This window comes from Accipiter gentilis, unplaced genomic scaffold (assembly GCF_929443795.1).
Source record: "Accipiter gentilis unplaced genomic scaffold, bAccGen1.1, whole genome shotgun sequence".
In the NCBI taxonomy this organism is placed as follows: domain Eukaryota; kingdom Metazoa; phylum Chordata; class Aves; order Accipitriformes; family Accipitridae; genus Astur; species Astur gentilis.
In genome coordinates this window covers 101430-124252 of record NW_026060975.1, presented here as the reverse complement: position 1 = coordinate 124252, position 22823 = coordinate 101430, and the positions used below count along the sequence as shown (strand labels likewise).

General features: G+C 49.5%; 1 protein-coding gene and 1 long non-coding RNA gene across 2 annotated transcripts in view; one reads left to right on the top strand and one right to left on the bottom strand.

Moving 5' to 3' along the window:
• LOC126037240 (U3 small nucleolar RNA-interacting protein 2-like) overlaps positions 1–2655 on the top strand; it is a 33058-nt gene extending 30403 nt beyond the window's left edge. The window contains exons 2-7 of the mRNA XM_049797507.1: positions 1366–1487; positions 1676–1738; positions 1819–1964; positions 2063–2142; positions 2262–2335; positions 2433–2655. Of these exons, the coding sequence (XP_049653464.1) occupies positions 1366–1487; positions 1676–1738; positions 1819–1964; positions 2063–2142; positions 2262–2335; positions 2433–2556 (609 nt within the window). The 3' untranslated portion in view covers positions 2557–2655. The remainder of the gene's footprint in view (positions 1–1365; positions 1488–1675; positions 1739–1818; positions 1965–2062; positions 2143–2261; positions 2336–2432) is intronic.
• Positions 2656–20502: 17847 nt separating this feature from the next.
• LOC126037237 (uncharacterized) lies at positions 20503–21415 on the bottom strand. Its single transcript, XR_007505555.1, has 4 exons — positions 21283–21415; positions 21068–21140; positions 20862–20982; positions 20503–20544 (listed from the first exon to the last, which is right to left on the bottom strand). It is a non-coding gene; the product is annotated as an uncharacterized LOC126037237 (long non-coding RNA).
• Positions 21416–22823: the final 1408 nt, after the last annotated feature.

Below are 22823 nucleotides of genomic sequence, written 5' to 3'. Positions count from 1 at the left end.
GAGTCCCTGCGGCTGGAGGCTGTCAGGTTCATCGGTGAGCCCCTAGCCCCAGGGTCTCTTTCTCTCCCAGGGTCCCTGTGTCCCAGTGCAGGACCTGTGGGGCACCCCTTCACTCTCTCCCACTCCTGCCTGCACAGGTAGGGCTGGCAGGAGGCTCATCCATCCCCTCCCCGATGCTGCACCCTGGGGTCAGCCCTCCCCAGGGAACTGTGTGGCCAGACAGGCTGGCTGGTGGGTCCCTGATGGCCAGTGGGTCCCTGACATGCTGTGTCCCCCCAGGACTCCTTGGACGGGATGTGGATGAGCATGAGAACGAGCACAAGTACATCAGAGAGAGTGAGTGAGGGCAGCGGGGAGGAGGAAGGACCTTGGCATGGAGCTCCCCCCCCCAGCCTGGGCAAGGGGGGCTCTGCTCCCAGCACATCTGTGGGAAGAGGGGTGTTTCGGGAGGGGCGTATTCCTAACCAGCAGCTTCCAGCTGAGCCATCTGCCCCCTGGTTCCCTCCTGGCCCTGGGAATCATGAGGTGCAATGTGCCCTGCCTGGAAGGGACATGGGGCTGTCACCTCACCTCTGCTGCTTTGTCCCCACAGTCCTTCAAGGCCCAAGCAAAGACACCAGCCCCTTGGTCTCCTCCCTGGCAACTCAGACACTCCTCATCCTGGGACGAGGAAGGCTGAAGTCGAGGTTTAACCTACCACGGCTGAGTTTACAGATGACGAGGGCACGGATGAGGTCACGCTCAGTCCCCAGCGAGGACTCTGCTCAGGCAGAGACAACGCTGGAGCCCCAGCCCTAGGATGCTCTGCAGGCTGGGGTATCTCCTCTTCCTGAGGTCTAACAGGAAAGGAGACACCTCAGCTGGAGGAGGACCCGGCAGCCTCCGGAGAGTGGCAGGACAGCCACTCTTTCCAGTGCTCTAGGACAACGCCTGTCCACGCGCTTCATCTTTGCCACAAAGCACCAGCTGCTCTGCTGGGCTGTTGAAACAGAGGGAAGGAGAAGGCCACGCCAAAGCTGAAGCCAAAGTTGAAACTGAAGCCTTCCCTCCCCTCTGCGGGGCCACGCCGCGGCGAATCTCTTTTTCTGCCTCCCACCGTCCAAGGATCCTGTGCTGCTTTGGGCTGACGTGGCCGAGCTCGGGAGCTACAAAGCCACCAATGCTCTGACTCCAGCAGCATCCTCCCCTCCACGTCCCCAGCAGGAAGGGCAGCTCTGCCTCCTGCCCGCACCGCAAGCTGCGCAGCCACTCCTGCCTGGGGATGTCAGAAGTCACAAGAGCCAGCAGGCCCGGGGGAGTTGTGGTAGCAGAGGGCCCTGCTTGCCACAGCACTTTGCCATCTCCTTCTCCAGGTTCGGGCACCAGGATGTCATCACGGGGCTGGACAGCCTGAGCCGGGAGTGCTGTGTGACGGCAGGGGGCCGGGACGGTACCGTGCGGCTCTGGAAGATCCCGGAGGAGTCGCAGCTTGTGTTTTACGGGCACCAGTAGGTCTGGGGCGGGAGAGGGGGCTGCAGGCAGGGGGGTCAGGCTGGGGCAGCGGCGTGCAGGTGCCAAGCATCACTAGGAGCCTGCCGGCACTGTGGGGATGCTGATGCCCCGGTGAGCCCTTGTCTCCTAAATAGGATCCCAAAGCATGCTCATAACTGATGGCAGTTGCCCCTTCTCTTCACAGGGGCTCCATCGATTGTATCCAGCTCATCAGTGAGGAGCACATGGTGTCAGGCGCCGATGACGGGTGAGCACAGGGCCGGGGTGGTGCCTGGGGTGCGCAGGCGGTGCCCCCCTCGGCCCCCTCGCCCCTTCCCTCCCTGGCAGGTCCCTAGCCCTGTGGGGGCTAACGAAAAAGAAGCCGCTGGCACTGGCCCGGCAGGCACATGGCATGCAGGATGCCCAGGGCCTGCAGCAGCCATACTGGATCTCAGCAGTGGCCGCCCTGCGCAACAGGGACCTCCTGGCTACAGGTGTGTGGCAGCTGCTTTGGAGTGGGGGTGTGGAGAGGGGGGCGTCCTGCTCCCTTACCTGGGTGGGAGTGCATGGCAGTCTTCTCTCTCTGCCCCAGGCTCCCAGAGCGCCAGCGTGAAGCTCTGGAAGTGCGGTGAGGGATTTCGGAAGCTGGAGCCCCTCTGGGACATCCCGTTGGTATGGATGGGGAGGTGGGGGATTGGAGCTGGGCTTGGGGCATCTCTGGGCAGGGGCTCCCCTCCCTGGGCGGCAGGAGGAGGCTGCCAGAGCCCCTCACCCTGCCCTGTCCCCTCCAGGTGGGTTTTGTGAACAGCCTCAAGTTCTCTGCAGCCGGTGACTTCCTGGTGGCTGGCCTTGGACAGGAGCACCGGTACTGTCCCCCCTCCCTGGTGCTGCCCAGGGGCACAGCCCCCCCCTGCTCCTCCAAGGGCTCGGCGGAGGGTAGCCCCCATCTCTCTCATCTGCAGGCTTGGCCGGTGGTGGAGAGTCAAAGAGGCCAAGAACAGCGTCTGCATCGTCCCTCTGAAGCGGAGGGCTGCAGCCCCCAGTCCCGAAGCCCCCGACAGCCCTGAAGCCCCCGACAGCTCCTAGCCCCTGGCCCCAGAGGCGCTGGAGCCAGGTCACCAAACCCCTGTCCCTGGAGCTGCGCCCCGAGTCCTTTGTGCAACCATCTTCCTGGAGCCGGCAGGACGTGAGCAGGGGGTGTCGCATGGCCCCCTGATCCTGCTGGCCCCCCTATCATGATGTGGCTCTGCCCTCTGCGAGGGTCTGCCCCTTTCCCTCAGGTTCAGTCTGACCTGAGCTCTGGAAGAGTCTTATTTAAAAAAAAACAACAAACAAAACCCACTTTATTTACAGAAATTACAAAATAAAATAATCACACTTTTGCTCACACTAAAAATCTACTCTTAAAAACTCGGTTGGGCTCAGCACAGCAAGGAGCCACGGCAAGGTCGTTGCTAGCAGAGCCTTGTGCTCTTAACACAGCGTTCCATTTTTATAGCTCTCATTTTTATAGCTTAAACCATGATAGAGACAGAGTCACAGCAGCACAGAATGGATGCTGAAAGAGACCTCTAGAGATCATCCAGCCCACCTCAGCTGCTCGAGCAGGGCCAGCTGCAGCAGGCTGTGAGTCTGCTTCTCGAAGGTTCTATTGGCTGCGTTGCTCCCAGGTTATGGAGCTCGCATGGGAAATGGGCAATGAAGAGGGATGAATTTTTCAGGCACTTTCTGGCCAGTGCAGTGATTTTTTTTTTTTTTTTTCCTTCTGATTTTTTCTTCTCCCTTCCTGGTCTTGCGGCTGCCCAAGGTGCAGCCAGAGAAGGGGAGGAGGGCCCCTGCCTGGCCTGCAGCTCCCTCCCTCGCCATTCTTAGGGTGATTTGGGGTTATTTTGCTGTGTCAGTGAGGCAAAGCTGGGCTCTTGGGGGCTGAGGTCAGTGGGACCCGAGGAAGGCCGTGATGGTCTTGAGGCTTTGAAGGGCTGTGCACCGAGACCTGTCCCCGCTGGAGGGGACGCTGGTGGTGTTCAAGACAAAGGCCTTGCAGCCCTTGTTGTCGTGTGTGCCCGTGTCCCCCCCGGCCCCCAAGGTCTGTCGTTGTCGCAGGGGCTCTGTGCTGCTTTCTGCGTGGGGCCGTGTCCGTGAGTCCTGCAGGGACCTGTCTGTCCTGGCTTCCCCACCAAAGGGCTGCTGCCCCTGGGGAAGGGGACAGGGGAGTTGTTCCCGTTCCCGTCCCCCCCCACCATCGCCTGCCCCGCTGGTGGTGACTGGGCCATGGGGGTGGCTCGGTTCCCCTCGTGGCTTGCTGGCTCGGATTTGGGGCTCAGTGGGGCTTTTGCACCTCTTGGGGGCTGTTTCTTGGTGCCCCCTGTGCTCCCTCCCCCTCCCACATAGGCACCGAGCGGTTCTGGAGAAACAGCTTTTAATTGAAAAGACAAGAGAAAATGTCCCATCAAAGCTGGTCTGACCCCTCCCTAGCCCCCCCCGCCTACCCCCCCTGCCATATACCCCACCCCTCCTCTCCCACCCCCCCCACTCCCCCCATCTCCATCCCTCTCACCCCTGTCTAATCCCCCCCCCACACACACACCCTCACGTTGGCTGCCAGAGCCCTGCGCTTGCTGGGTGGCATTGGCAAGGAGCTCTGCGCCTGCCTCTTCCTCAGCTTGCCTGCCGTGGCAGGTGGGGATGGTGGCAGGTCCATCCCCGCATCCTGCCACGGCTCCTGGGGCTCAATCCCGCCGCTGTTGACTATTTTGAGGCTCAGCATGGCGTCGCTGAGCTCTGGGATGCAGTAGTCGGGGGTGAGCATCTCCTCAGGCAGCGAGAGCGAGCTGAAGTCGCGGTCGGGGGTGTCTGCGCCGGTGCCACCAGCGTCCTCGGGCACGGAGCTCCTGCTGGGAGCATCCTGGCTGACCCCCACTCCATCCAGGGAGCAACCGAAGAGCCTTAGGGCCTCTTCCAGGAGCATCTCCTCGGACACTGCAAGGTCGCCTGCAGTGTCCCCAAGGGCTTGGTTGTTGGTGGCAGCGCAGGGGCTGGTGTGGACATCGCCGCCCGGGGGTGCCCCCACAGGGGTGGCTGTGCTGGGGATGTTGATCTGTGCCAGCTGCCCCTCGCTGTGCTGGTAGCCAGGGATGGACACTGGCAGCTCCAGAGGGTCTGGGGCCACCCCACTCCTCTGATTTTTGTAGGGTGTGAGGTATCGTGGTTGGCCCTGGGGGGCCCCGCAGCCCCCGGGACCCCACAGGGCAGCACCCGGCAGAGAAGCGGAACCTTGGCCGAGCGTGGCGGTGGCCGGTGGAGGCAGGTCGGTGGTTGTCCACTGGATGCGGAAGACCCGGGGGTCGAATAGGCAGCCACATGGAGCCCTCTGCAGACCTGTGTGGGTGAGGGGGAGCTGTGCTGGGCTGGGGGGACTGTCCAGGGGCACCCGCCGAGCTGGCCCCGATGGCCGACATCCCCCAGCTCTGGGCCAGGGGCGTGGGGAGCTTGTGGCCGGGGCAATCCCCACGGGCTGAGCCGCTGTGCCGGTGGGATGGGGTTGCAAATCGGGGAGGAGACTCGCATCTAGGAGGTGAAAGGGGAGAGGTGGCCCCAAATATTTGGGGAATTCTCTGCAGATGGGCTTTACTGGGCACGCGCCGCCCAGGCGAGGGCAAGGATGCTCACCGGGGCTTGCTGAACCCCCATGCGAAAAGTGCCGGGGGAACGGGTGTGATGGGGATGGCGAAGGTGCCAGAGCAGACTGGGGTGCCATACCTGCTGGTGGTGCCTGGGGGGCCCGGGCTGCAGGGAAGGGCTGCTCCCGTGCGAGCAGGCGGCACGGGTTGGCCGAGCCGGAGAGAATGAGACAGGAGCGATGGCCGGCGGTCACCTCTGCTCTTGCCCCCCAAGAGCGTCCCTGGGCTGCAGGGGTTGGGGTCAGTCCCTGCCTCGAGGGTAGAAGGTTTTGCAGAGCACGAATGGCTGGAAAAGCTGGGGCGCCGGGGGGCCCCAGGGCCCAGGCAGTGGGAGCTGCGTTGGTGGCCGCGCCATGGTCCCTTCTGGCTGTTGGCTGCCAAGGACTCTTTGCCGTCTCCCCGGAAGGAATGCGGGGGCTCCCTGTGTTCCGCCCCACCCCCAAGAGCCTCCCCAGCTCCTCCTGGGGAGGGAAAGGGTTAAGGGAGGCTGGGGTGCCCCCAGGGCCTACAGGCGGCTCTCGGGGTCTGCGGGTGCAAATGCTCTTTGCTTTCAACAGTATTTTTCCGGTGGGGGAAGAAGAACAAGTTGATTCAGCCGAGCCAAGCGGGGACCAAGCTGCAGCCGCAGCCTCCTTGCGCCAGATGGCAAATGCGTTTGTGACCGTTGCCCACGCTTCTGTTCGCTGCGTTGACCGGAGCGAGGCAGAAATAGGAAAAAGGACCTCGAGGGCGCGAAGGAAGGTCACGCGGTGTCGCTCGGTGGCACGCTTTACCCCAGCCCTCGCTCCAGTAGTGCTGTCAGGTCTTTCAGTCTCCTGCTGGGAAAAGCAGCAGCTCTGGATCCCCCTGGGAGGGGGCGGCCCTTTCCCTGGAGGAGACGGTACCCGCCGCCGCGTGCTCCCAGAAAAGGACTGGATTCTGCCCAACGTCCGGTGTCGGGGCGCTGGGGCTGTTTGCGCTCTACGGGATCCCAGGGATGGGGTTAGTACATCCCCTCCTCGTGCTTGGAGGATTCGGCGCTAGCAAGGACACCCCAAGGGTACCAAGGACACAGGCCTCTCGCTCCCGCTGTGTGAACAGTGTGTGGCCTGGGGGAGTCGGGACAACTGCCGTGAACCGGAGGCCAAAGATCTCTCCTGGCCTGTATCCTGGTAATCAAAGAGATTGCGCTCTGTTCGTGAGGCACCTCTGGCTGCAAGATTGTGCAAGGCCATCTGCCGCGTAACTTGTGGCAGGGACCGATGCTGGGGGCGTGAAGGCAAGCGCGCTTCTAAAAGCATAAAACTCCGTTTCATTTCAGAGCGCAGCTGAGCCACCCCGCTCCTCAAGACTCTGCCATCTGCACCGACCGCTGTGGCTGGGACCGGGCAGTGCTGCACATCCCAAAGGCCACCAAGTCACACCCGTGTCCCTGCTGCTTTGCCGGGAGCTTCTGCGATGCGAGCGATGTTCTGGGGGCTGATCTCTTGGACTGCAGCTACCCCGTCCCTGACCAGTAGCTGGCCAGGAGGGTTGTGTCCCAGGTGGAATTCCACCTCTCTGACGAGAACCTGGCCAAGGATGCTTTCATCCTGAAACATGTCCAGAAGAACAAGATGGGCTTCGTCAGCATCAAACTGCTGCCGTCCTTGAAGAAGGTAGGCAGCGCGTTGCGTTGGCCAGCCGGGGTGGGAAGTGGCCTCCATGTGGAAGACGCCTGGGTGTCTGGGTGTGCTCTGGCTGTCTGCCATGGCCAAAACACTGCTGTGTTATCAACAGCTTTCTAGCTACCAGTACAGAGCACAGCACTACGAGGGCTGCTGTGGGGTAAAGGAACTCCAACTCAGCCAGATCCAATACAGAAGGAAAGTGGAGGAACAACAGAGGGAGCAGCCCAGGGACACAGAGCCCCAGGTCTCATCTGGCCGCTCCTGTGACCATATAGTGTATTCAAAATCAAATACCTGAAGTGCTCCCTTAGATGCAGTTTACAGCCAGGGGACAAAAAGGTGGCAGTTCTGCATTTTGCAGCTCCCAGGCTGATGGCAGAGCCAAAGCAAAAAAAACAAACCCAAAACCAAACCAACCAAGAGAGGTAAAACTGGAGCGCAGGGAGCAAATGCTTTTCTTTCACCTTAGGCCAACTGCTCGGACGCTCTCTATGCTGCCCTGCCACAGAGGGCATCCCTCTCGTATCAGTAAGAGACGTAGGAGCGAATTAAAGCCAGGACCCCAAACCAGACCAAAAACCCGGTCGTGATCAAGAAGAAAGTGGAGAATGCATCAACTATAACAGAAAATTTATTTTGGACATTCCCAGTTTAAATTTGAAAAAAAGAGGGGAAAAAAAAGAGGAGGAATTAGGTATTAAAAGAAGAGCACTGAATGATAAAGCAGTAGCAGTCCCTCTACCACTACAAACCCACACCCCCACACGCACGTACGCACACAGACTGAACACCACCAAACTCCCCTTGACTGTGACGTTCCCCTCAGCTTGCTGGTCTAGAGATACTGAATGCCTGAAGCACACCAAGGATAACTGAAAACATCTGCATGGCTTTAATGGGAATCCTCCAACTGAAACAAAGCGCCTTCTCCCTCTGTCTGCGTTGGCACATCCCCGAGTCACGCTCTCACTCCTCTCCTTCAAAGTCAAGATTCCTAAACGTGAAAAGCGGGAGTGGGGAAAGGCGAAGGGAAGAGAAAAAGAGGGAGAGCATCATCAGTGGAAGACCTGCCAGCTGCTGCTGATGTTGCCCTGTTTGGGGGACCACCCCAGCAGAGAGGAGCTGGTTTGCATGCCACGGTCCTCACTGCCTGTTCCCAGGGACAGGCCGTTTGCTCAGCTTTGCCGGCCAAAGCGTGGGAAAAGCGTAGGCGTGCGCCGTCGCTTGCAGAGGAGCACGGTCACGTTCACATGCAATCCTTTACCTTTTTCCTCCCTGGATTCAAAGGGTTTCTGTCTTCAAAGTGAGAGCCTTCCATACGGTCGTTTGTGACATTTCATCCAGGATAATAATCTCAGAAGGATCAGTCCTGCAATAAATATTTTACATAGCAATCCGTGATTATGGGAACTGATGCCACCAAGGGCATTAGCATCAGCAAGAGGAACAGCGGAGCCCCGAGAATCAAAGCTCCGCATAAGTGTGGGAGGTTTTGCTGGATGAGGAGTTTTGGGAGGCAAGCCGGGGAGCTGCAGAGCAACAGCTCTGTGCAAAGGCTCTTGCTGGGGCTTAGCCCCGGTCCGGGTTCCTAAGCCACTGCTGGTACAGATCACGCCTGCAACTCCTCATGTGTAAGTATGAGGATCCCCAGCTACCGTAAAGGCACTGATGAGGCAAGGTTTGGGGGTCAAACGCGAGTGCTGCAGCCACTCTGCTTGGGGTCAGAGCCCTGCAATCACCTCCTGCAGCCCTGCCCCTGCCCAGCTCCCTCCACACAGCCCCTGGCATGGGTCCCTGCAGCCCCAGAGACTGGACTACGGCTCCGCAGCAGCCTGGGGCCACCAAAGCTGAAACGCTGAAGCCCCGACAGGCTTCCAGCCAGAGAGGGTGGCTGCCCTCCTCTTCCCCTGGGGTGCTGAACCTGCTGGCAGCATCAGTCCCCAGCTGGTGCGTCTTGCGTACATCTTTCTCAATTAAATGTACAGTGGATGTCTTCTCGTTCAGCTAGTCTGGAGCTTAAAAAGCAGCTTAAAAATACTGGACAGGGTAATTTTTGGTGGACATGGCCAGAGCCTGCATGTTCTTGAGAGAAACTTTGGAAGAAGACCTAAGCCTTAAGGCACTGCCCTGAGGGGGTCTCCTTCCATGACGCAAATGCTGCTCTGGAGCATGGCGAGCTCTGTCCCAGCAGTGCCCAGTGCCTTTCCCTGCCTGCTGTCACAGGATGGCCACACGGGAGAACTGTGGCCAAGCTGCTGGAGCACTCCGGCCTTACAACACCAGAAGGGCTCAGGAGGAGAGTATGGCGGTGGAAAGAGCAGCTCTGGACACAGCAGGCGCTGGGGCTCCCTGGCAGTGCTGCTGTTCCGGGACTCTGCACACAAGCACTGCCCCTGCAGTTCCAGAAGTGGACTCGGAGAAAGGATTGTGGACAAACAGGTCGCTGCAGGATCCTTTGGGGCGGCTCCTCCTTCACACAGGCTCTGGGTCACACTAGATCGGTAGATACTGAATTAGAAATGGGATGGATAATGACATTTCTTTGTGGACAACATGATTCCAAGGAAGAAAACCTGAAAACACAAAACAAACCGACTACCAACCACAGGTAGTCATACTCGGGCCACGCTCGGAGCTGGGCACCCCAGGGGTAGATGGTGGCTGAAGAAACCCTCAGGCACAGGGAAGGGGAGGCAGTCCATGCCGACCAGCATGCTAGGAGGCAGCAGGCAGTGCTCAACAGCCCACCCCTCGCCTCCGTCTCGGAAAACACCCCACTGGACTCTGCTTAGTCCAACCTGGCCCCGCAGCACTCGACGAAAGGCAGAGCAACAGCAGAGCTGGCCAGGAAGCAGGGGGCTGCGGCTGGACCCCCCAACCCCTCTACTACTTGCTCTCTCTAGTTTCTGCAGTTGCAGAAGCAGTAGCAAGAAGTTACACCAACCCACTGCAGTAGCAGAAGCGGAGGCGACTTCACATGAACCACTTCTTTGCTTAGACCTAACAAGTAAAACCACAGGAGACGTTAATTCCTGCAATGGAACGTCTTGCTCAAAGTTACTAACCGTACACAATTTCAACGCAGAGCTGCTCCTCTTTAAGGAGACTGATCATGCATCCCTCACCCCCTCCAGCTGGACCTCCAAGCCACACACACAGCAACCAGCTAAGAAAGCAGACAGAAAACAGCAAAGTTTGCAGGAAGTCTGGCATCAAGGAGCCTCCCTCACCTTCAAGTCCAAGGTATTTTCTGGCTCTGGTCATCTTGTGTTCAGCACAATCACAATTAAATACATTCAGTATTGGGTTTAGTGTCTTAGGGGGATGTATTGTGGCAGAAGCAAGAGAAAACAATGCATTTGTTACTGGGGTTTGTTTTAGTTTAGGCATTTACTTACCTGGGGTTTGTCGATAACCCTGAGGATCTTGCAAAGCTAGCACCGATTGCTTTGCTTTTCAGTAAAAACAAAAATGAGAAAGAAGGCCACATGCAGCTTTTCTCTCCTTCAGGTATTCCAGAAAGAACTTGCCCTACTACCAGCTCCATCTGGCAAATGAATAAAAACCTCTGTCCCCAGATGATCAGTGATAAGACACTATGCCAGGAAGCGATGTGATGATGCAATTGCTAACAGCTAAGAAGCGCTGCTTCTAGCACTGACTCTTGGTGACCTGCGCTGGACCAGATTCAGACAGGACTGCTAGAGCCAACAGCAGCTGCAAAGTTATAACCGCAGATGTTTCCCAGAGCATAGAAAAGCCTGCTGGAGGGATTCACCCTAAAGGACAGGAACCACGCTTGGCAATACTGTCTCTAGCTTGGGTTGTTTCCTTCTGAGTATTGTAGGGAGAGGAGTCTTTATGCATGAGGAACTTGCCTTTCAATCACTTTGACAGAAGACTTGCTCCATAAACAAAGGAAAACACTTCAGCTGAACTGGTGCAGTTTGAACTTTATTTAAAACAGCTGTAATCTAATCTGCATAGTGCTGGGGCAGCATCCAACCTCTGCAATAGCCAGGGAAACTCCAGAACAGCAACATCTCTCTGCACGCGGCCAAGCGCTGAGTCAGGGTACATTAAAATAAAGCGTGTAATCTGACCCATGCTGGATCAAGTCCAGGAAACTAGTAACCTGACTTCTTCCTAAACTTCTTCTTAACACCCTAAGAGTGAGGGGGGGAAAAACAACAACAACAACAACAAAGCACAATTAGAAGGTAATTCTGCAAAGCAAGAGTTAAAAAAAATAAATCCATGTACAGGCATATACTTTGATATCAATTAGCTAGGTTAGTTTGAGACCAGCTGCAGAAATGCATGTGCTGACTAGAGGTTAAGGGCACAACAGCCTTTAACAGGTCAAGTGGAAGAATTTGTTTAAAAGCATGGTAATATTACAGGCTTGTAGACCATTACAAAACACTTTTCATAGTTGCTTTGCCGTTTATCTTATCACCTACTTCAGCTTTAATTCCTTCAAATTAACGATGGAGTTTTATTTACACAAGTGCTGAAGTTGTATACCTACTGTAACTAGTACACAGACTTGACAGTATTGAAAGACCATGGTTTTAACCCAGGTCACAAAACCAAGGTAACCATTTTATAAACTCAGGGTGTAGCTCTGCTAAAAGCCACTTAAGTAACATAGGTTCTCTCTCTTAATTTTAACCTGTGAGTAAACGTAAGCCTTGCACTCTTAAGTTTTGGGGGTTTTTTCGAGGGGAGAAGGAGGAGTAAGACCTCTCAAACCCACTAAGGCACATTTTCTAAGAGATGAATTGCACTTGAAGCAAGCTGGAAACCAGAGGTAATAAGGAAAAAAGGTAAGTATACGGTCATGGTCATGCTTTCTCCACAAGTTTGGAATACCAGCAGTAGGGGGAATGCTGGAGAATGAAGACCGTGCAAGGTAGCTACATGCCCCTTCGGTCTTGTCACTAGGGTTTGAGGTGGATGCTTAAAATGATCAGAGCTCAGAATTGCGGTTTAAGCCAAGCAACTAATTTTAAAAGAAGTCAGGGGTATCTGTTGTCCGCACAGCAAAATGGGACTTCAGCTGTCAGCGCAGTTTGCAAGCTGCACTATTCAGAGGGTGTTAATTCAAAACCTGGAAATACTAGAAGCAGGAAAGCAGTGTTCCTAGTCTCCTCAAATCTACTCTACCATGACATCATCATTTTGTAGAACATACTTTTTCTGGCACTGCCCTGCCCACCTTACATTTGGTTTACTTGTTTGGGGTTTTTAAGCAGATCCCACGTGCATTAAAAAAAATTAATAATAATTAAAAAAAAATCTTTTTGGAAGACAGTATTTTACAGTACATACGAAAATTCTCTGGAAAAACATACAACTTCATTTACAAAAACACCAAGTTATAAAGAAGTTACAATAGAGAGATAGCACAACATTTGTTTCATGGGATCAGAATTTCTCCCCACCCCTCAAAAAACCCTCATGCACTTAACTGGGTAAGCAGTGTTACCAGTTTACAGAACCGGAACTTCAGACTACTACAAGTTTTCACGTAACCACGTAGAACAGCTTTCAGGGTTTATCTGAAAACACTCTCTGCATGCCAATTCCTTTCAAGACTCTCCCTTGCAGGTGGGTAGCAGTGCCACAACAGCCTTGGCTATTGCAATGTTTAAGTACATCTTCAGCTGTGTGTTCTGAGTTTAGCTTTCCTACCCAGCGACAACAAAAAAAGCCCTCAAGTCTCATGCTGGAGCAGTCTCAAGACAAAAATCAGATACAACGGCATGGGACACGTCTATCATCTCCATACCTTGGTAGCATCCTCTGCTGCGTTGTCTTCAATACCACAATTATTTATGGGCCTCCATGGGAGGCAATACTTGTGTAGCGCGTGGCCGTGTTAGGCAGGGGACAGCTGCTAGCTGAGGAAGCTGAGCACCAATCTGATAGATGCCCAGGAGTGTATGTGCCAACCGGGAAAATAGTTTAGGAGAAGAACAATATATGCACATGCACTAGGAAAGCACAAATGAATACAAGCACGTTCAGACACACTTGACACCACAACGTGGTTGCAGTAACTAGTTAACCTGTTTACCTACATTCTGAATCCAAGTCACAGGGCAGCTTGGTTTTTGTGGCTTTTTCCAAAGCTGTTTCAGCTAGTGACAGTCAAGACTTTTAAAAAGACTAATAGGGATAACTCTTACAAGAACATATTTGGGAAATGAAGGCTGAAAGAAGTTAAACTAAAAAGCATATTTTTGTTTACATCAATAAACGCGTAGAGTACTGATGTGAGGTAGTCTAGGCACTAGCAGAGTCCATTCAGCTTTTCAGTTAGCCCACTGAGTAAAACCCCTTCCTAATTACATTGTCTGTAGATCTGCTGCTGACATCTTCTGGACTGCCGCCACCTTTGAATGCTGAATCCTGGCCAGTTAACTAGAAGAACAGAATACACAGACTCAAAATAATTGCTATACTGAAGTTACCTTCATATTTGAGTACAGCTTCCAGTCAACACATTAACTGTGTTAGTGGCCATTCTTAAAACAACATTTAGACAACACTCCCCTTACCGCACAGGAATCTCAAGCCTCGCAAGAAGTCGTACTACCCAAACCTTGAAATCTGTACCTGAAGTATTCAATAGTAGGTAACAGTTCTGCAAGCTGATTCTTTACAAGTGTCAAAATGGAGTTTTTTCTAGTTGTGCTTTGCCTCAAATCAGAGGTCAAGCCACACAAACAGCTGTTTAAGGAGAGTTATGTATAGCAAGAAAACAAATCAAGCATTAATCAAAAGCTCCCACAAAACCCAGATTTAACAAGCAACTCCACACGGTCGTTTCAGCAGTGGACAACCTGTTGAGTAGGCTGCTGATTTCTAAAGCAGCAAAACTATCAAGAGGCATTCGAAAATCATCTGCCAGAACAAGATTAGCTCATACGTCTACATTTATAACATTCATGTCCTCTTCCTTTTGAGATTTGGGTTTTTTCTGAATGAAGAACTGCTTCCAGTTCATTGAGCAATGGGTCAGTGCAGTAATATACAAGTACAGTAGTATTTAGAGAGCCTGCCACCAGACCAAAACCAGTCACTAGTGCCAGATCTCGGGGAAAAAAAAATTGTTTAATAGCTATACAGTACGTTCAAGACAATTTCTCACACCTACATCCTAGTAAAACTAGCGTTATGCTTAAATTTAGATTCCTGAATCCATTGGGGATGTATATATGCATTTCTTCTCAGTTATGTCGTGCATTGTACATCAAGAATTAATTCTACTTCAAACCCTCCCTGGCCTAGTCCCCCTTCCTTACCTTTTCTCCGTCTGCTAGTGTTTTGGGGCGTTCTTCTGATGGAGGTGAATGAGGTCCTTCAGTGGTCACTGAATAAGGTCGTTTAGGTGCACTGTTCTTAGGATCTGTAATTCCAGTCCCACTTAATTCATGCTGTCCTTGGACAAAACGCCCTCCTGGTTGAGAAACTGTGTTACGTCCTGGAATGGTGCTACCAACTGGAGGTCCCAATGTTCTTATTGCAACTGTAGCCTCCACTTCTGTAAGAGACACCGTGCTTCTAGAGCTCAGCCATGAAATTAAAGACTGCATTCCACCCACCACGTCAATACATACTTGAATCAGTAACAGGAATGGAGAGTCCCTTAGACACTGATGGCTCAGCTACACGAGGTAGCTTCTCTCTCTTGTTAGCACCGTTAGATTTCTGGTGCGCAGCATTTCTGTAAGAGTCAGATGCTAGAGTTATAAAAAGCTCGTTTGTAAAATACTATACATTTCCTTTCCAGAAAGCCCATGCAAGACAAATGTCTGTCTTCTTAGCTCATTGTCACAGCTCTACCAAACAACAAACTCCCAGGCAATCTAGCACGAGATCTTCATTTTGACCGCTGAACTTCAGACCGCAAATTTAAACTTCAGCGTTTTCTTTAGTCAGTCTCTATGTACTTGCACTGTCTTCCAGCTTAGTACCTCCAGCACTCTGTACTGCTTTCCATGAATGGATCTGCTCTACCCATACGGGCATCCCATTTTATTTTAGTTTTAATGCCACTCCTCCAGTACCAAATGGTCTGAACACAGCAGGCATTACACATTTGGTACTCTTGGGCTATTACTCTCAAGATTACATATTCCTCCTGGGCTGAAGTAGCTTATGAACAAGCAGACCTCCCAGGAAGTGACACACACTTTTACTGCCCGAGTTCTCATACTGCTGCACCAAGGCAGCAGCAGCTCTAGTGTTGCTGTGATCAAGATCAGCACTTCGTTAGAACATCATACTGCTTGGCATTAACCATACTTTTTGTTAGAAAGAACAAAATTACCTACATGGAAAACACTCCGGCTTCAAGTTACACACTAACCCAAGGAGATCTACATTCAAGACCAAATAATTCCTCCGGTATCCACTTCTCCTTTCTTCCGACATGTCTTCATGGATATTAAATTCATTTTTTCAAGGATTTCTTTAACCTGCCTCCCCCCACGTGCCCAAAGGAGATGACAGCTTTGTTCCTGAAGCCATTAGAGCCCTCCACGTGCTTATGAACAACACAGATTCAAACAAGAAATCCCAGACCTCATTCCCATCGCGAGTCAGTTAAAAAGCAGCTTCTTCACAGCTTTAAGGTTATGGTGCTAACCTTTCTCTCTCGGCTGGAGAGGTGTCCGCTTTAGCAATCTTATGTGATGAAGAGGAATTATCCGGTGTTCTGGAGCCCGTGTCTCTGGAACTGTCCAAACAGCTTCCATCTGAAGAAGTCCTTTTGCGCTGAAGCCCACCAGCATTTTGACTAGTACCTGGCACGCTTTGCTGAAACAACAACATCAAAATAATGAAGTCTTCAAGTAATTATTAAAGGAAAAAAAAAACATTGCCAGAAGAGCCCAATTTTTATTATACCTTCTTTCTTTTCTGTAAGGTTTCTGCAGGCAAAAAATGGTGGAGGTGCTTTCTCTTCACATGAGCTGCCTCAATCTTCACACCTTCCTTTAGCACATTGAGGTGGTTAGCCTGGCTGTAAACTAACAGGAAATTTAGTGTTGTAGCTTAGTGGGAATGTTTGCATTGGGTATTTGTCAAAGTTGTTGACATGATTTACATTTGCCACAACATTCAAACACAGTGCCACTGGATGTAACGTACAAGACAAGCATCGGTTCGGGTAACAGTGCAAGTCTGAGGAAGTCACCCCACCTGGCCTGAAACTCAGACAAGCGTTTTGATGCCTTTTTTCTGTGCTTGTCTCATATCCCAAAGCATGAGCTAAAAAGAAGGTCCGCTTTTACTGCATTTACTCATGTTGTCTGAGCAACACAACACACAGCTCATGCTGGTACCATGGAGAAATGTTTGTTTGCACTGATGAAGAGTTTAAAGGAGTCCACTGCTTAGAACTTTTTGTCCAAACACACTCGTCACTCCCGAAGAGTAACCCGATTTCCTTAGTTTGTCGTTATGATAGCAAGGCATAAGCCTCACAGCACACATGCACTTCTGAAAGGCACAAGAGCAGTCAGCTTGGGAAGAAGTAAACAGACTTTGGAACCAAAGACCTGTACTTTCAAATGACTGCTCACCCCCAAGCCCCTTTATTCTAGCATTATCTAACAACGCTTGCGATATGACTTTATTTCTGCATCTGTCAAAAGGAATAAAGGAAGATGAACAAGGAGCTTGACGTGCAAGACTGCATGTCATTACAATGTGACCACTCACTGCCTTTCAAAGTTCTGGGATGGTATCGTACAGAAACTGTTATTTTGGAAACAATACTGTCAGCAGGCATTCACAACTTCTTTTAGAGCCTGATACAGTTAATTCCCACTTCCAAAGTTCAGTAACTGACAACTGCTTTTGACAAGTGTAGCTACACCCAGTAAACGGGCATCTCTCTCCTGGCTTCACACCTGACTGTCCACTTCAGGAATCGCAGTTCCTTTCTGATCGTTCACTATGATCTGCAGAACTGTTATTTCACATATGGGATATGGTACATAGGGCTGTAGTACACACTTCTGTTTCAAGGTGGACTTACATTGCCAAAGTGTCAAAATAGTATGTTTCTAAGGCTAATCTTCTATGTGTCACGCTCTACAGAAATAGCTAATAGCTAATACCAGAAGGAAGCACAATTCACTTTGTGAAGCAACTTGCACTAGAATTAAAAATTGAAACCCTACGAGACTAGAGCAAAATAGAGGCTTACCTGTATCCTTGAATGACTGTATAACGCACGTTAAATCAACGTTAACACGTTCTGCATTCTCCACTTTCCTAAACATGATTCCAAGAAACCACATTGACACATATCCACTCCTAAAAAGACAGAGTCACAAATCTATCATTTATGCACAGATGCCAGTTATTTGGGCGCTAGTATCTACTCTCAAGAAGGGATTAAGCAAAACAGTTTAGCTGTACGCAGCAGCTAAAGATTGGAGTCAGCCCATACTCAAGTTCTCCGAGAACTCCTCCCTCAAGTTCTCCCTTCTTTAAAAAGATTCTACATGCTCAGAACCTTGCCTGCCAGACCTCGTACCTACAAAACAGTAGGTACGTAACTGAACATCTCTCACAGGTAAGCTGAGGTGAAGGAATATAAACGAGGTACAATACATCGGCCAAACTCTAGTTCAGAAAAGTAATGAAACTCACTGTTTACAAAGTTCTCGGCTGCCAGGGAAAGACTGTGGCTTTACATGTGCAATAGATATAAATTCATTCCTCTCCAAGTTTCCAACCAGCACACGAATTTTAGATTCCACAAGGCCAATCCTGATAAGAACAAGAGACATTTACTCGTTTTTGACTGTATCCAGCACAGTAGTTATCTGCCTTCTTATAATACAATGCTAATACCAAAAATGCTAACCAGTCAGTAAGTAGTAAGACTCATTCATCTCAGCAGATACTAGATATTTATATCACACACACTGGAGTTGGAGATGTTTTCAGGGACATTGGAGCTTCAAAGTTTCCAAAGACAGAGGCAGTAAGTAAGTTTAACTTGTACTCTTAACAGGTCAGACACAACACTTCAACATATAACCTATGATGAAAATGTCAACAAGAAGCAGATTCCCAGCACCTCTGGCTGCATTTTGAAGTGCAGCAAAGCTCCTTTTAACCCCAAAGATCAAGGAGAACAACCGTTTAGAAAAGGCTCAAGCACAACTCTTCCATTACACCTGAGTAAAGATGCTATTCTTCTTGCAGACTGATCTGTGAAAAGAGTTTACCCTCTTCCAGCCAAACTGAAAAATATCGTTCCTTTAATAAACAAACGATCCAGTCAACACGGTCTCATCAGAGACTTACCCAAGAAATGTATCATGACCACAAAGGCTATTCTTTTAAATGAAGTACTGGCATTTTACCCTTCTACCTAAAACACTGCTACCCTTGAAAGCAGTCAGAACTCTGTACGTTCTTCACAAGTATCTTATGCTGATGAACAACAGAGATGTGCCATCTATTCCCAAATCCATTCAAGAGTTGGTGAACTAAACTTGTTCTTATAGCAAACGGAAGCAAGTTTGTCTTCTGCTTTTCATTTTCCCAGATGCAAAACTAAGCCCCGTTTGCTGCCATTTCTGTCACTGCAAAAACGTCAGCTTTTACTGCAGCCAGAACTTTCCTCATCTTTATTGTGAGATACAATAAGCCTTCTCCACTTAAAACATCTCACATTAAAAACTATTTGGCTCTAAGCCCTCTGCCCAGAACTCCTTGTTGTATACCTAACTGCGACTGACATCAAGCTGTAGCTGACACGATTTTTAAGTGAACAAATTAACAAGTTCAGGTAAGAGGTATTACCTACTAGAGCTGTTTTTAAACAGGAAATAAGGTGTCTTTCAGAGGTAGCTCAAGAATTCAATCATTTGCCTTAGACCGCAAGCCGAACCCTGAAGTATAACCAAGGTGCCCTCAGAACAGGGGTCTGGTACACACAGCTATTTTCCTTGCTTACTTGAGCAAGGCAGGCAAAGCACTCGTTTCTTCAGAAAAAGAACACCACACACATTACAGTACCTTAATTCCTCACCGTTTCCCCTTATTTCAAGACTCACAGTTAGTCACCCCATTCACACAGGTTCAACAAGTTATTACTGGCATGTCTCCCTTGAGACAGTGACAAATACCACGTCAGCAGCAGTCATTTTCTCTAACCACAGTTGAAGTGGTTCTCACATTACCTTTCACAAAGTAGATCAGCACTCCTGCAATTTACCTATCCACTACCAAGCATGCCGAGATGATCATTTCCAGCACTAAACACAAGATGCCTGAGCACACTACTAGATTAAAACTTAGTAAACACTATTTATCAGCATTCAGGTACTCTGTGCAGACGGTCAGGTTTCACCCCGATTAAACAGCCTTGTTTCACTTCACTGGAGAAAAGTAGGCTCTGGAACAGGCGGACTACATTACCAGAGCAACTTAGCATTGAGTGCAATCTAGTCCTAAATTAAATATTGCATCCAGTAAAAAAGCTATGAAACCAAGCCTTCTAAGGCTCTACAACAGTCGTCTTCAAAGTGTCGGAGGGGGATGTACCCCAGGGGGTGCACAAGACAATCCACTGGGTCCGGGAAGAAAAGATTAGAACTTCAGTAATGTGTACGTAACTTGTAAAGAAGTAGACATAGACCGCAACTATGTGTTCAAAAATTACTTTTTTTTTTTTTTGTTTTGCTCACAGGAGTGCACAAAAGTTTGGAGACCACTGCTCTATAAGTCAGTAAAAGATCAAGCTCTCCAGTGTCCACTACACATCTGATGACATCAAGTAATCCCCATTTACTTCAGTCTCTGCAACAAGGAACATCTTCCTAACTGAAGTAGCCTTGGGTAAGTAGTCTCCTTAGACTCCTAAGGAGTCTGCTTCTCCAGATGGCACAGAGCATACGCACGCTAACCCTCTTTGTTCCTTCTCATCATGACTTAGGTCTTTAGCTTAACTTCTTAAACAGCAAGATAACTTACGCTAACTGCCCTTCACAAGAAAGCTTTTAGTTTTGCTGAGGAACTGTCTACTTACCTCCCTACTGTATTCCATGCCGAGCTGCACAGTCAAATACTTTAGTTTTGTGAACTGTATTAACCAAATGAAGCGCAACACTGAATTGAGCGTCAATGATGTATTGAACCCACACTCAAAGCAAGACTTACCACTCTAAGTGATGCTCTTTAGTAGAGGCACTAGCAGTCAGCACAATATAATGTCTAGAAGAAAAGAAAAAGTAACATTCTAGCTCAGGACTTGATATTCCTTCAAATGAAACCAAAACTGCCTTAAATGTATAGAAAATGACTTCCAGACAAGACACATTATATCCTGCAGGCAGCACAGTATTAACTGAAGAAAAACTGATTACATCCTTCAGAATCGTGTTCTGCTGCATTCTAAGTATTAGAGCTGATTCTTTTGTTAATAAAAACAGTGTCAGTGGCAAAACACAAACAGTTTTTCTATCTTCCCTATACTTATCCTTACCAAAATTCCTATGACTACCTCCAGCTTCTGAAAAACAAACATATCAATGCCATCTTGTATTTTGACTGCAAGCTAAAAGTCACTATGCTAACCAGTATGGCAATCATTTCAAGTTCAGGTAACAGATTTCATACATACTTGTATTTCTGAAAAAAGTCCAGTGGTTCAAAGAGCTTTGACCAGTCTGATTTTCCTTGGAGAATCTCATTCGTAACTGCAAGACCTACAATTAAGGTTGAAAACCTTACTACCATTTTGTTTTTAAGACTAGCAGAGCGTGATAGAAACTTTACAAGAGAAAGGTTTTGAACAGTAGTTGACAGATCAAAAAGCAGGAATTCCCTTGACACAATACACGCCTACTACAACAGTTCATTGTAAAACTGCTCCCTTGTTGCCTGCAACAGGTAGACTTCCCAGAGAACTCTTCTGCCTAAAAGGGCACAACACCGCACGGAATATAACCAAGTCAGGTAATGTGGTTTCATATTGCAAGAATGACACCTTTTAAGCAGTTAATAAGCATGGAAAGAACTTTACCATGTCTGAACTCCTCCACCATTACCGCTCGCGTTGATGTAGATACGTTGTATGTAGAGTTCTGCTGCGGATAGGCTGGGGTGATGATAGGCATTACGTGGTATCGGTCTGATGGGTTCACCTGTGATGTTAAAACAATTGTGCTCAGCACCAGCAGCTTAGCTTAGAAGAAAGGTTCAAGGCTTCCAAATTCCATGTCTACATACCCTGGGGTCCCATACTGGTAAATTAAGATTGCTCTCTTCCTGTTGTTTCAGCAATACAGGTCTTGGCCACTCCCTAAACAAGAAAAGCCAGGAACTGACTCTGCCATGTAATTCAGGGTAGGACTGAATGGTGTTGGTCTAAATCTTATATAAAGAACCACCTCAGAAAGTGTTACTGCTTTACGCAAATCAAAATAGTCATCAATAGCTCTTACCATTCTGAAAAAACCAAGAAGAACTTGTTCACCAGAGTAGAAGCCAAAGCGTTTGGATAGAGTTGACACGTTCTCGCTACTAGCACAGCACAGGAAACCCCACCAAGAAATCCCAGCACGTTGGAGTAAATGCCACGTCCTACAATGCAGACATTGTCGTTGCCCTGTAGTCTTCCCATGCCCAAGCACAGTCCTTCAAATTTACAGCACCACCTTCACAATCTATAGAATACCTAGCACCCTTCAGCCTCCAAGTCAGTTATTTTTGCAGTGCAACGAGGCCAAAACTGTTGGTCCTTACAGCGATGCGAAAAAGAATCGTTACCACACCACTTCCCAAAATACCGCTACTCTGAAATTTGCCTGCACTGCTACAGCTACTGCTTCGCTCCAACTTCCCTTGAGAAGAAGGTTCTGCCATTCTTCTAGCACTTGCTCTAGTCACATGCGCAAACGGTATTTTCTTATTCCTTATCTATCAAGCTTTTATACTTCACTGGGCATTTTTTATCCTTTCTAGTCAGGTTCCTGGTAAGCAATGCAGCACCTTGTCTTGTAGGCACTCCCCTCATCTCCCCACTCCACCCCTATTAAAAAAAACCACAGAATCTACCCCACAGACAGTCCCTGAATCTAAACTAAAACACAGGTTTTGAACTAAAACCTGATATTTAAACAGCTATCCAAAGATGAAGGACTTCTAATGCCATTGTTTTTTCAGCACGAGGTGCCTCTGGAAAGTTTAAAGATCACAAACAATCACATTACTCACGTTTTGCCCACAGTTTAATTGCACGGAGCGTGAGCCGGAAGTTCTCTTTATTTGGCACTAGGTGCAGGATTTCGTCAGTAACTCTGCAGCCTGTAAGAAAAAACAGTTGAAGTACAGCACTTCCTGGTAACAGGTACGAGTCAGTTCTGTGCTGTACTGGATCAATAGCTTACAGTTTCTCCTGCAAGTCTATGAAAACAAGTTTGCATTACTTGCTTTGTATTACCTTAAAAATCAGAGGTTACACATAACCTTACAGGCACATAACATAACAAATTAGAGGTTACACATTCCGTATCACCTCAGGTAACTGGTACCCTCAACAGCTTTTTCATACTTTAGACTACAGCCAACAATTGTCAATAAGGCCCTTCGACAGGATTCCGAAAGCTAGGTTTCTTTCGACAGCCAGGAACAATTAAACCAGTCAGCGTTAAACAGTGAGCAACTTCGGCTTCAGGTATTTTAAATATCCTTTTTTTTTAATGAACTACCACACAATCTTCTCTATCAAGTGCTCTACATATTCACCTGAAGCAGTTTCTGTGGCAAACTGGAACACCACACCCCCCCCAATCAAAGAAACATGAAACACAGGTCTATCTAAACCCACAACTTGAAACAGCTGAATTTAAGCCCACTCGCCACCTCCTCAGATCTCAAGTATACAGGGGATCAGTTTCTGCATCCTGTACAGAAACTTGGGGTGTGTAACATGCATTCCATACCAACTTTAGTAACATTTTCTTGTTAAAGATGTGCAAATATG